This window comes from Talpa occidentalis, unplaced genomic scaffold (genome assembly GCF_014898055.3).
Source record: "Talpa occidentalis isolate TD23 unplaced genomic scaffold, MPIMG_talOcc4v2.1 talOcc4.12, whole genome shotgun sequence".
NCBI lineage: Eukaryota > Metazoa > Chordata > Mammalia > Eulipotyphla > Talpidae > Talpa > Talpa occidentalis.
The window spans coordinates 84,565,546-84,580,402 of record NW_023601212.1 but is presented as its reverse complement, the minus strand read 5'-3'; the positions used below and the strand labels follow the sequence as shown (position 1 = coordinate 84,580,402).

The 14,857-nt window shown below is 42.7% G+C and overlaps 1 protein-coding gene across 2 annotated transcripts in view; it reads left to right on the top strand.

The window, feature by feature from the left end:
* The first annotated feature begins 6,055 nt into the window (after positions 1-6,055).
* Positions 6,056-14,857, top strand: part of BAIAP2L1 (BAR/IMD domain containing adaptor protein 2 like 1) — a 79,839-nt gene continuing 71,037 nt past the window's right edge. Inside the window, exon 1 of one of the 2 annotated variants that reach the window (XM_037507133.2) lies at positions 6,056-6,127. In XM_037507133.2, coding sequence (XP_037363030.1) covers positions 6,077-6,127 — 51 coding nt within the window. In that variant the 5' untranslated portion in view covers positions 6,056-6,076. Of the gene's footprint in view, positions 6,128-11,027; positions 11,089-14,857 lie in introns of those variants that run through there. The other variant, XM_054693707.1, reaches the window with a different exon arrangement.

Sequence of the window (14,857 nt, the reverse complement as noted above, 5' to 3'; positions counted from 1 at the left end):
TCCAACAAATTTGTAACTTCCATCTCAGCCCAGAGTGCTGCCTGACATCATAGCCAAACTTGTGCTAAAAGTTTTATAGTGATCAGATTTTAATGGGGCATTACAACTGGCCTAAGTGGCGAAGTCTGCCTTCATACTCAGCAGAGTTTCCATTGATTCTTAAGCCTTTTTGTGCTTCTTGGTCAATGTCAATATGTTAGGGACATTTTTAAAGAAACATATAAATTACTACTCAAGGTTTTTGCTTAATTATTTATAATTGTATGCATTTGCCTAATGGAAATTTTGGGTTTATGCTGAATTTCCAGATCTACGGGGCTAATACTTCCCCTTTTAGCAAAACGGTAGCATTCACTCATCATTTATTGCTCTCATAGATCCATGGAAATTCAGGGTCAGAATGGAGGTGGGGGGTAGACAGAGGAAAAGGTTACAGAAGGTCTGAGTTGTTCTGGAAACAACTTCACTGGAAATGCCAGGGCCCAGTATTACAGGGGCCTGTGTGGTGAGGTGAGGTGAGGTGGCACCTGGCAGGCACCTGGCTGGCACGTGAACACAAACGCGGTTTTGTAGTAAGGTGGTGATGGAGACAAAAAGTTCATCAGAGATAGGCCTTTGGTCCCCCTGAGAAAGAAATTAAAGTGTTGAGAGACAAAATCGGCCCAGTGGAAAAGAATATTCATATTCCACCCTTTATCCTCCCCTGCTGTTCATGTTGGGGAACTGCTTTATAATCCCAATGTTTGCCTTCTGGCTTTGTTGCTCTGACAGTCACAGCAGGAAATGAGAATTATTAATCCAGCTCAATAGACTTCTGTAAAAGCACTTTTACCAAGTCTTCCTTCTCAGAAAAAGCCTCAATGGAAGGCAAGTTTGCTGCAGAACATACTGAATTTATCAAGGAAAAACATGGGGTAGCCTGTATAAGAATCCATGTCCTAACAATAGGAAACTGGCAGACATGGTTGATCTTTAGAACTTAGTAAACAAATCTGCTCACGCAAAGAAAATCTGGAACTTACTCTGTTGATGTTTTCTCAGAGGAAAATCAAGAGAAGGCCACTGAAGTTCAGCCAAGCAGATCCACTTCCACAAACCTGACCATTTCCCCATGAATCCAAATCACTGGGGAGTTTTCAGGACAAGAGACGAGTGTGTGTCCCTTTCTGCCCTTAGAAAAGTGAAGAACGTCCAGGTGACCTAGGCCTTTGCCAAATAGCCTTTCCTCACAGAAACCAATATGCAAACATCACAATCAGACCTGTGGACAGACTTTTCTTTTAAAAACAGATAATTTTAGAACAAAATGTAATTTGAAGACCAACTATCGTATTTCAGAGGTAAAAAAACTGGGACCAAAAAGTGAAAAGTGCCTTGCTAGCCCTACATTCCTACACAGGCAAAATGGAACATGATCCTTGGCCTCCTAAGCCAGTGCTTATCACTTCATGAGCAATCTCAAATGGAATCAACAATGGCCCTTTCAGGCTTTTGGCAGACTAGAAGCCAGAATTCCTCCAGTTACAGATGCTTAACATTATGGAAAAAATATAAGACAAATATTTTATCATAGCTAAGAGAAAAATATTTTATCATTTATAAGAGAAAAGGAAATATCAGATACCAAAAACACAAGAGAAAGGGTATGGATGGGAGCATGGGAGCTGGAAATATTTCCAAGTGTCAGGCCTTTCCAAGGTGATGTGTTTTACCTGTGTAAGGACTTCACCTGTGGCCTGTGTAGACAGAGAGTAGACACCAAAGATACATTTACCAGATGTGCCAAGAAGAGGAGCACTAAAAATATTTATTGCCCCTAGGGGAGGACAGGAGACTTGAGTTGACTGGGTTTTTTTAGTAGGAAAAAAACAATAATATCTTCAGAATAACTAATCCACCAAACCTTCACATGGAGCAGAAGCAGAGTCTGAAATTTATATTCTTCAAAGGGGAAATTACACTCTTCAATGGGGAGCTCCTTGGAGAACCTGGCAGGAGAAAATGCAAAATTTGTCTGGAGGAATAGTCTATAACTTAGGCCCTATGGGTTTCCTACAGACAAAATGGATCACCGGGAAAGATAACCTCATAGTAGAATATAACCAAAACAGATATGAAAATGATAGGCCCACCATGACAGAGAATCAGCAGATACAACTGTAGCTGAATGAATGGATTAACAACCAAACTAAACAAAACCCACACAGAACTATCTCATAAATACCACTAGAAATACTGTAAATGATTAAAGAGATGAAGGAATAGAAACCACAAGGAAATAAAACTCTGAAAAAAGAAACTGAAAGACCTATGTCCCTTATCAATGTCCCTTGACAGTCAGCAACAAAATACTAGCAAACTGAATCCAGGGCCAATGAAAAGGATTATATACTGCGACTAAGTGGAATTTATCCCAGGAACAAAAGGTTAATTCAAAATACAAAAACCGGGTCTGCCTAGCAGCGCAAGAGGTTACGCACTGAACTATGAAGCAATCCGCAGCCTCTGAAGCACGAGTTCGATCCCCGGCCAGCCAGGGAGCAACCCACATGGTGCAGCAGACCTCTCCTCACTCACCCGCTGCTCCCCCAGCAGTGTACTTTGGTCTATCTGCCTGTTCTGTTCCCCACTCTGTCTCTGGTGAATCCTCTCAACCCCCTCTCCCACTGCATCTCTGGCCTGTACCCCAGCTCTTGGATGCATAAATAAATAAATCTTTTTTAAAAATACAAAAACCAATCATTGTAATAACCCAAATCAACAGAGTAAAGAACCAAAGCATACGTAATCATCTGAATAGACAAAGAAAAAGCATTTGACAAAATCCACCACCTTTTCATGATAATAACACTCAACAAACTAGTAATGGAATGGAATTTCCTCAATCTGTTAACAACTAGAATTAATAAACAAGTTTAACCAAGTCACAGATTACAAAACCAATATACAAGAATCAGCTGCATTTCTATGTACCCACAATGAATGATCTCAAAATGGAAATAAGAAAGCAATTCATTATAATATCCAAAAAATAAAATACGTAGGAATGAATTTTTTTAAAATATAAAATTTATACTTTGAAAAGTACAAAGCATTGTTTGAAGAAATGAAAGACCTAAACAAATGAAAGAGTATTCCATGTTTATGGATCAGAAGAATTAAAATTTTTAAGGTGGTAACACTTCCCAAAACAATTTATAGACTCAAATAAATCCTTGTCAAAATCCTAGATGTTCCTCCTGCATAAATTAGCAAGCAAATCCAAAGAATGATATGAAAATACAAAAGCACCTAAAGTAGCCAAAATAATCTTGAAAAATACACACACACAAAGTTAAAAACTTACTAGAAAACTACAGTAACCAAGACAGTCTGACAGGGCGATGGTTGGATAGACATATAGATCAATTAAACAGAATAGAGAGTCTAGAAAATCTTTATAGTTATGGTCAATTGATTTTTGACAAGGGTGCCAAGACAATTCAATGAGGAAATATTCACCTTTTCAATAGATAGTACTGGTTTCCTGCCCCTAAAGGTGTGGTGCTCACTTCCAGAGGCCCAGCAGCTATTTTGCAGCCCAAGGATCTGGGCAGGTGGGTAGTGTCTGCAAGGCTTTCCCAGCAGGTAGAGAACTGTCTAGTTGCTCCTCCCTCCTTCCGAGTCATTCCTTTCCATTGATTCACTTCCCTTCTCTCTGAACATCATGAAGTCTCAGAACAACTAAGACTGCATTTTTAAGTTTGCAGAAAACTAAGAATATACTTGGATGGCCTGATAAGAATGGCCTTTTGAGAGTGCTCCTACTTTTTCACACCCACAATATCTTTGACAATACCTCTCCTATAGTTGCCATATGGTCCTCCTTAAATTCTACTCCTGTGTCCGTGTTTAAGGCTTAGGTCAAGCCCAGTTCACTCTACACAGCAGCAGAGTGCCTGGTACAGAGCAGAAAATCAATATCCGCCCTTTTGTTCAACAAACACCTATCAGGCACCTATGCGCCAAGCACCCAGCTGAGGCTGGACTGCTCTACTCAATGTCAGTCCAGACCAAGAACTGACCATTCCCAAAGACTTCGAAAGGAAAAGAATGAGCCTAATCAGGAAAGTAATTCCATTAAGGAGAGTTAAATATGTCCAAATAGGTGTTCGAGATTTTTGTACAATTATGATCCTATGATCAAATTCCAAACTTGGCAATCAGAGAAGCTTGCTCATTTCATGGTGGTTTGTTAAAAATCTGTCTTTTCTGGCTCTGAACCGCACTCCTGAGCTGTGGGGTCTCCAAGGTTAAGCCTCTGTTCTCTTTCCAGCTCCTCGGTTGACTGCCTGGCAACAGAGAGTGAAAGACCCCATTCAACAGAAGGCACAGAGGAAGTTCTTAGACAAAAGGGGATCTGCCAAGTTAAGGGAGAGTTTCAAGTTAAATGAAAACTAACAGACATACTTGAAGAGGATAACACGTGACGGTGGTAATTGTGAGGTCACGCCTGCATCTCACATGTGGCAAATAAAATCCATTTGGCAAATTTCATGAGCCAACTGCTAAGAATCTGTTAAGGAAGGAGGCATCTGTTTCCACTGTCTGAAACCTAGGGCTTATGTATTATTCCCCCAATATCCAAGAGCACATAACCATGTGGATTCTGAACGTGGTATGTTTTACAGCTTGCAAAGTCCGATAACATTGTTTGAGAGTCCAAGTGTCACTTTCAGTTCCAAGTCCAACAGCTTTTCATACTCTTGGTGTTCCCCTCTGGGCCACAGTGTCTTCTTTGGGTGCATTTCCTGTGGACTTTATCACAGGAGCAGTTTAGATGCCTCATATCCTAACAGTCCATAAAAGATGCAACTGCAATCAGAAGTTTTTTTAAACCAGAATAAGATCTCCGGCCCTTGCAGGTTGTGTGAATGTCTCTGATGCTAAGGGACAGTCTCCCCTGGATGAAGACTGTCCGGATCCTCAGGGTCTGGGCTGGGGCTGGGTGGGAAACACAACAGGGAGCCCCAGGCGCCCCTCATCCACTCTTCTGCGCCTTGAAAGGAAGAGTTACCTCCACAACCCTCAGCTTGCCATGGTTTTATAAATCGTGTAATGATTTCATGAATAGCGCTGTTTAGGTCGTATTGAGTTAAAGTCGTTCTTAATGTAAAGTTTAAAGACGTTCTGGCATTTACTATTCTTGGCACTTATATTTTCCATATACCAGGAACTTCGAAAATGTCAGCCGCTTCCTTCGTCTGTGAGGGCCCGTACCCCGAGGTCCCCTCAGATCTTTAGGGTCTGCAAAAGGGATGCGCCGAGAGGGGTCAAACAGGGAGACCAATACAACCCGGGGCCCCCAAAGATAGGGTCAGGGAGGAGGGGAGCGGTGGCGGAGAGCGTGGCTCCCGGGGTCTCCTGAGTCACGCCGCGCAGGGCACGGAGGCTCTGGGACCCCGGAGGCCTGACTGTCCTCAGCCTGCGCGGGCCCTGCTCCAGCCGAGCAGCAACGCGAGCACAGGACGCCTCGCGGGTGCGGCTTTCCGAGTCCCCAGGAGCTCTCGGCAGCGGCGCGAGGACGCGGCGCGCTTCTGGGGGAGAGTCCGCGCGCTCCGCTCCGCTCACCTGCGCGAGCTGCTAGGTCCCGCCCCCGCCGCCTCAGGGGGCCCCACCCCACCCCACCTCACCCCACCCACTCGGCCCCGCAGGCCTCCGCCCCCCGACCGGGAGGCTCGGCCCCGCCCACCAGGGCCCGGCCCGCCTCCCCCCACCCACCGCGGCCTCCTCAGGTGCGCCGCCCCGCCCACCCCGCGGCCTGGCCCCGCCCCCAGAGCCGCCTCAGGTGGGTCGGCCCGGCCCGCCCAGCTAACCTCGACCGCGTCCGGCGGCGTCTCCTCGGCTTTCCGCGGTCCGCGGCGGCGGCGGCGGCGCTCTAGTTTTGACATATTGGCGGCGGCGCGCGCGGGCCGTCCCGGACCGACTGCGGGGGCGAGGAGCGACCCCGCGGGCCCCACAGCCGCGCCCCGCCGCCCGGCGTCGGTGGCCACGAGGCCCGTCCGCGCCCCCCGGCTCGCGGGCCGGCGCTGCAGCCATGTCGCGGGCGCCGGAGGAGGTGAACCGCCTCACGGAGAGCACCTACCGGGTGAGCGGCCCGGGCTGGCGGGGGCCCAGGCGCGCGGGCGTTCGGGGGGCCGAGAGTCCGGGACCAGGGGAGGAGGCGCCGGGTGTTTGCGGGCGTCGAGAAGCCCCGGGGTCCTGGGGGACGCGTGTGCGAGGCAGGGAAGTTTGGAAGACCCGGGGACTCTAGGGGCGCCGGGGTCCGGAGTTCGAGGCGGGGGACCCTGGGGGCACCCGGGTTTCGGGGTCAGGGAGGCCAGGGAACCCTGGGGGCTCCCGGCTTCGGAGCGCGCGGGAGTGGGGGCGGGGCGGGAGCGAGGAGGCCCCGCCGGCCACTGGGGATCCCCGCCCCGGGAAGGTCGGATTTTTCACTTTGGGAATAAGGAAGGGACTTTGCGTGGACACATCCTCCCCTCCCCCTGCGCCCCACCCTGCTCCCGCCGTGGACGCCCAACAAACGCCACCCTCACTCGAGCGTCGGGCCGAAGGGGGGCTGTTTGTGAGGGTGGGATCTGTGCGGTCTCCAGGGGCCGCGCCCTCCTCCCCAACTTTTTGGAATCGGTGGCCGAGCTGGCGTGGCTGCTGCTGCGCATAATCGCCGAGCCCAAAAGCCGAGCTCGAGTTTCCTCTGAGAAAAGACTGTGCCCGGGAATGCAGGGGAGAAACTCCCGGGTAATTAGGGATCGCCAGGTGAGCGGAGCTCGCGCTGGAGGCTGCTGGGGGGCGCCCTTCTCTCCAGTTTGCTGAGGCAGCGGGCGAGTGGGCGCCCAGGCAGGCTTGCAAAGCGCTCCCTCTGAGACCTTTACTCACACAGCTTGAAGTTTTCTCGCACAGCTTTAAAGTCGATTATTTTGTGAGGTTATTGGAGTCAAAGATACCCGAGGTTTTAAGGAAATCGCCCCAACCGTATGGAATGTGTTGATGATCATTCTCTGAACTTGAATTTATTATGAGAGAATTTTTCCAGAAACAGACATAGGCTTAGGATTAGTGGCCACTTTAGTAAGTTTAAGTACTTCTAAATGAATTCCAGTTGAAATAAGATATGTGTTTAATCATCCGCTATTAATAGAATACAAAACAACTTTTGTTTTAATTTGGCACTGGAACCAAAGTTTTCAAAATTCATGTGCAGTCATTTTTATAAATTATTTTAACCCTAAAATTTAGTTTCTAGATTTGCACGTTCTAAGTCAATTCTAGAAACCAGAAGTGTTCATATATCTTTGTTGGATAAGAAGTTTTTTTAAGCATGAAAACATAGTCATAACTTACCCTTTGAAATTCAAGATTGAGTATCTGAATGTGAATTCTGTAAATTATATTTTGTAGATATACATATATTTTATAGATAGGCACAGTTGACAGCATTTTTGGGCTGTGTAAGTAACCAGCACCAAAATCTGTTATGTATTCGTGTTTCCTTAACAGAAGGCAATATTTAGAAATCCCAGAAATTTGAATGTTAGTCTTACATTTGTGTTGAGATGGTTGATGTTTAAGTGATCCTGAAGATGGTGAGGCAAGCAGTATGGGGTACTGACAAAGTGTATAAATAAAAGACTCTTAGACCTGGGGTGTTCTAGCTACCCTGATAACTGTCAGGGAAAAACTGTAATTGAGGAATGTAGATCAATGCAAATTTGAAGTGGATTCTCACTATCCACTGGAGCACAAACCCAGTAGATATTCAGTGGATAACCACAGAAATTCCTTTCCCCCTGCTTCCAAGAATAGACAAGAAATCTTCCTGATCAGAGATGACATATCAGTTTGCAAAAAGCAATCAGATGCTCCGGAATAAGTCTTCTTTTGGCTCTTTCTCCCACTTCTTCCTGAGTTTCACTTTTAGAGATGACTCAGTGGAGGGGCTGTACTCAAGTGAATGACAGCGTGACAAATACTGACCACGTTGACATGTCACATTACTCAAAAGAACAAAATATAGATTTCATTACTTGTCTATATGAGTTGTAGATATAAGGCAGTGTAAATCATTCTTATATTTTGAAAGATACTAAAGATCAGAGACCAGGACCTTTTTGTTGTCCATTCCCAGTTGTCTTAAAACATGCTAAAAGTACACAAATGTCTGTTGATCGCCTTTAATCATTTCCTTGTTAACGTTTTGGTATCACCTTTTTTTTTTTTTTTTAATGAGGTGGTAAGATGGGAATTTGCAGCTCTAGACACCTTTACATGTAATCTATAAAGTGAACACAGCTAGCTCATGCTTTGGCTATAATGGAAATGCACAGTAAAATTTTATATTCACATGTCTGCCTGAAAGCCTGATAGCCTTTCACCATTTCTCAGTGAGTTCTGAAAACAATTTAAGTTTGTTGTGGTAAAAATCTGGCAGATGAATCTAGTTCTTTAAAAAAGATATCCTTTTTGTTACCTGGTAATCTACAATATTGTACTAATAAAAACACAAGCTAGCCAGGTGCATTTACAAAAGCCAACTTCATATGAGATTTTTAACAAAGGTTTTAGATTTTTTTTTTTTTTGGTACTCAGATTTCTCCAACTTTGGAATAAAGGAATACTTTAGAGAAAATGGGGGATTATAAAGTAGTGTGATCCTCTTAATGCAGTATCAAATATCTTTAAATATTTATTTTCACATTCGCTGAGTTTTCTAAAATGTATACTTAGACAAATGAGTACTGGAGATCCATGCTAAATCCCAGGAGGATGTGTGTTTTAAGGCTTCACAAACAAATGGTATGATAATAAGCTCCAAATTGTCAAGTTCTGTTACTGTTGCTAATTAGAGTTAAACCAGAGATTCCCGCCTCCTCCCCACACTTTAATCTATAATATCCCCGTAATTACCCTGAGTACCTTCCTTGTGATTTTGCATGGTTTTCTGATGAGTAGCACATGCTTTAGTAGTACAAGGAAAGAATAAAGGTCAAAAAACCTTTAAGAGTAATCACAACCTTGCTAGAAACCAGAACTGTTGAAAGTCATTAGTGGTTGAGGGGGAGGCGGTGTGATGTTATACAGGGATGTCACACCACAATAATCTTGCTAAACTAGCAATGGAGGGGGGAAATGACAGAGAGGGAGGGAAAGGGGACATAAATGTTTTTGTTGAAATGTGACTTTCTCAGGGAAGCCTCTTCAAACAACTATCTTTAAAATTGCAGACAATGCCATCTGTCTCCCAACCTCACCTGATGCTACTTTAACCTTTTCCCGAGAGCACTTACTGCCTTAGGATATACTATGTAATATATTTACATATTGTGTTTATCTCTTTTACTGTGTTTGTCACTCCAACTAGAATGTGAGCTCCTCAAGGAAGGGACCATTGTTTTGCTACAGTTAGAACAGTCACAGGCCGTAAGCACACATATTTATGGAATAAATGAACTTTATTTCATTTATTTAGTAAGTACGTATTCAGTGGCAGGCTCCTCCTCCTCTGCCAAGTTAATGCTTTTCATAGTGTTTGGTCAAAGTGTACACCCGGCCTTGTTTGTTTAATGTTAAGAAACTATGAGTGACCGGCACCTGCCTGCCATTTGCGGCACCAGCCTCCATCCCTCTTTTTGTGTGGTGCTTTAGTTTCTAGTGACCAACAAATGCACCAAAAAAAAAGACGTTTTATAATCTCGTGATCTAAGAGGTCACTCAAGTTTTCTATCATTCTGTTCATTTGTTATCATTGGCATGTTCTGAACAAACATTTTAATTTTTAAAAATGGGGTACTTTTGCTCTTCTATTGGTAAAGCCAGCAACCTCCTCAGCATGTGTCCTACGTTCTGGATGCGTGTTTAATGGCTTTTTAGTTTCTTAATTTGGGTATTATTGAGGATGTGTGAGTGAAATTCCCTACCTAGTTGGTTTCTAGTGTGTACTACCCTGTACAGGTCTAGCTTTTGAAGCTTTAAATTGCCTATGTTTATCACTGTAGCTATATACACGATGTGACATCTTCATGTGTCCCTGTGACACTACTCTCTTCATTTATGCTGAAGATCAGACAGCATTTGCAGAAGTCCAGACAACTTGCTCTGAGTTCCATGATGACTAAAAAAAGGCACAGTAAGAATCAGGTGCCAGGTTCAAATATTAAACTGAATAGCTTAGTATTGTGGCTTGTTGTCTGCTAAATGAAAGTGCAAAGCCAAACAATGACTGTCTTTTTCTGCCATAACATTTTTTTCTTGACTGGAAAGAAGTTTTAGAACTATAACATTATTGTTCAGCACCCAGAGTGGCATCCCTTATTATGAAGCCTGGGACCATGTAAACAGAGACACCACTCATAAGTTTCAACCTGTATTTTACTTTACATTTGTGACAATGCTTCAATATTTGGCATTAATCTTTGCCTTTAACTTCTATTGTAACAAGCCGGGGCAGACCTGTGAGGGAAACCTAATATGGGTGAAATTGCAACAAATTGAAGTTTTGTTTTCCTCGACATTCCACTATTCTGCAGTTCAAGAGTAAAATTTATCACAAAAGTAGCAAAGACATTAGCTTATCTGTTGAACTTGCAATTTTATTTATTTCTATGGCTTTTTATTGAACGTAAACGTACAGAAAGGGGTGCTTAGGTGTATATAGCTCACTAAATTGTCACAAACAGAACACACCTGTGTAACCAAACCCCAGCTCAAGAAGCTGATTGTGACCAGCCCTCCTGCCACCTACCAATCACTATACCCCCTTCAAAGGAACTACTCTCCTAACTTGTATCACCACTAATTAGTCTGGCCTATTTGTCTGCCTTCTTTCATCCAAAGTCAGATTCATCTATATGGTTGGAATCATTGTAGCTATTTCATTCTTATTGCTTTGTAGTGTTCAGCTGTGTGATGCTATCAAATGTGTATGTTCTCTTGAGGAGGATTTGGATTGTTCCAGACAATTCCAGGTTGTTATGAACTGCTGTGAACATTCTAGTACATGTCTGCAGGATCTTGGTCCTCATTTCTCTTGGGAGAATGGGTTTGCTGGATTATAAGGTATTTGGATATTTAGCTTTGGTGAAAACTGTCTAGCAGTTTTCCAGAGTGGTTGTACCAGTTTACATTCCCACAAGCAGCTTATTAGAGTTCCGGTTATTCTGAATCCTGGCTAACAGTTGATATTTCCTTCCTTGTAGTTTTGGTCATTCTGATGGGTGTATGCAAATTTTTTTTTTTTTAATGAAAAAACAAAACTATTTGCCCCAGGCTTAATGGTTAGACAACTGCAACCTCATCTCCCCTGATTTCTATAGAGGAGGTCTGAATGACACTGAATGTCTAAAGTCTGAACAGGGAGCTGGGGAACATGGGTCTGAGAGACTCCGCCATGCAGCTATGGTATTCAATGGAGTAAACATAAATTTAACTTACTACACTTTAAAGAGGTTGTATTGAACACATCAAAGGTTTTATTGTGGAAGATATATGGGGGCACTAGACGGGCCATATTTAAACAAATTAGGATGCTGGGGGGCTGCAGAGTTATGTTAATTGAAACTTCTTGTTAATTAAGTATTAGTGAAAATACCTCTCCCTTTTTATGTGACTCTGAAATATGTACCTACTCTACAATTGGAGGCATAATAGAGTAGCTTTTTAAAAGAATTTGAGTGAGTTATCTTTGAATCAAGAGTTTTCTACACTATTACTTGCCAAAGGAAACATTTTTAATTTGGATCTTCTCCCCACTTAGATTGTACAGACTTGAGGACAAGTGCCACAAGTTATACTTCTCAGCATTTTTTACAGTGGTTCATGTTTTATTTATTTGTGTGTGTGTGGTTTTAACCTTACAGCCTTTTTTAAACCATATTTTTCTCTGATACCAGAAAATTTCCAAGAATATTTACACTGAAAGTAAAAGTCAGGCAGAATCCCACAACCCCAAGATAACACTATTAACTCTGATTGTCATTCTCCATTATTTTCCAGTACATCTTACCACACCTGTCAGTATTCCGTGCTTCATCATTTTGATGACCCCACAGTACTCCATTCTTCATCATAATTTATTGATTCAGTCCCCTGTTATTGGACATAAGATAATTGCCAGTACTTTGCTTTTAAAGCACTGCTTGAACATTACGGCAGGTAAAGTTTGCACAAATCTGTGGTGTTTCTTTTAAACTAAATCCCCAGGAGGGAGTGTGGATCAAAGGGTAGGTACATTTTAAAGCATATTTGCTACACTTTGCAAAATGCTTTCCAGAAAATATGCCTCAAATTATGCTATAATCTGATTGTATGAGATGCACCTTCCTGAACCCCAATCAGTTAAGCAGGCCTTTTAAAGCTATTTCCTTCTTTATAACCCATAGGGTTTTTGTTTTGTTTTTAAACAGTAGTAAATCACATATGCCTATAACACAGTAATTTATGGACATTGGCCAGAAAAACAAGCTATCATGTCTACCGCTTCTGGAAATAATTCCCCCCATAACCTTTGTACTTGTAGATGTGTACAGAGCAACTACAGCTTTGTGATCCTTCAGACCTGTATACTTTCGTTTTTCATTTTCCTCAACCTTGACTTAATACTTCCATTGATGATTTCCAGACCTCTACATCTGTCTATCTCTCTGGGTTATCACTATTTTAGGAACTGTATTCTGTTTGTGGTCTGCCTCAAGCCTTTGTGTATAATTATGGGTGGGACCTATGTGAATGAGAGAAAATGTTTGTTGTTTTCTCTTTCATTCAAAAATAAATGAAAAATATTGCCAGAGTGTGTTCCCAATTCAGATAATTAAATAAATGAGCACCCTTCAGAGAGATAACTGATTGTTCACAGCCCTCTAGAGCTGTGTGTACTTTAGCGAGAACAGCAGATAGGTGAGGATGCCCTTGGGTTTGTTGCTTAAACTGTTTTTATTTTTATGGTCCTTTGGAGGTTAAAAAGTTCCTGAACATAGCAATGCCTTCACTGAAAATACCAAAAGACAATGGTAGTTAACTCTAGGACAGGGAGAAGGGACTTTTATCTTACTTATAGTCTGCCTTTTGGAATGTTTACATATTCTTTTTTTTTTTTTTTTAAAGATTTATTTATTTATTTATACAAGCACTGGGTACAGTCAGAAGCACGGGGTGGGGGGGGGCAGGGGAGGGGGGTGAGAGAATTCACCAGAGCCAGAGGGGCGAGCAGAGCAGGTAGACTGACGAAATACACTGCTGAGGGGAACAGTGGGCAGCTGGGACCCTCACCTGGCGGCTGGGGATCGAACTGGCGCTGCATAGGCTACGGGCAGCTTCGCAACCCAGTGCTCAACCGCTGCGCCACCACCACTGGGGAGGCCCTGTTTACATATTCTTTATGTGAGTGGATTACCTTTATAATGTTTAAGCTATAAGAAAAATGTATGTATGCATTCCATTTTAATGGGTAAAAAGTTTTAAAGGTTAAGCTACAAGGTACCATTTTCTACATCTGTTTTGCAGACCTTTTCAAAGATAAATGTAATTTAAAATCTAACTGTTTATCTCAAGTTTTTACTTATGGGAGTACATTTTTAATATGAGTCAATTACTAACCTGAGACTATAAAAGCAACAGAAAAATAATTCAACAAAACCGAGAACCCCCAAATTCCAGTTCTCACAACTATCTTGTGAAAGTTTTATTCCTGATGTTGCAAGCAACCATTCCCTTTCAAGTTGCAGCTGTGTCCTTGAAAGGTAGTGATAATAAGGACAAGAAAAGATGCAAAAGTGATAATAACAACCTGTCAAATATAAGCAGGGATAAAAATGGAAAGATACATTGCTTAGAATGAACATGGAAAGATTGAATTAAGGTGTCAGAACACATCTCAGTGATGAGTTGGACTTCCAACCACCCTAAATGCTTCTCTTCAGGATCCTTGAGGGAGCAGCCCTGTCCTGAGTTAGGACAAGAAGTTAGCTCCTGGGCCTCCCCTGGTGGCACAGCAGTTGAGCACTGGGCTGAGAAGCTGCCTGCAGCCTCTGCAGCGCCAGTTCGATCCCCGGCTGCTGGGCGAGGGTCCCACATGGCGCGCAGATCTCTCCTGCCACCCGCTGCTCCCCTCAGCAGTGTATCCTAGGTCTCCCTGTTCTGCTCCCGCTCTGGTGAATTCTCTCACCCTCCCGTGCTTCTGACTGCACCCAGTGCTTGTATAAATAAATAAATAAATAAATAAATAAATAAATAAATAAATAAATAAAATCTTTTAGGAAAAAAATCCTACTTAAAAAAAAAAAGTTAGCTCCTGTCTGCATGGGCAGGGGAGGCATGTGGCGGAGACACCTGGTCACTTTCTTATGCCTGTCAGATGTAGATGCCTGAGATCTGAGTTAACAAGTCATTCTGTTTTGGGTCACAAATCTCAAGTGACAAAAGAGAATCAGGAAAAAACATTAATAATTCCTTATACAAAGACTGTTGTGAGAATCAGGAAATCACATTAATAATTCCTTATACTTAAGTGTTGTGTTTTTTTTAATAAACTGTAAATGGTTTTAATTAATCAAAACAGTATGTTTTATGGATGTGTGAGCTTCATCTTAAACCTGGAATGGTTTGAGATTCAGGACATCAATTTGTCCCATTCATATAGGGTCACACCCTTACACACAAAGACTTGAGGCAGACCACAAGCAGAATACAGTCCCTAAAACAATGAATTATTTTTCTATTGCCTTTATAGTCTCAGGTTAGTAATTAACTCATGTTAAAAATGTACTCTCATAAATAACTTGAGACAAACACTAAGATTTTAAATTACATTTATCTTTGAAAGGTCCGTCTG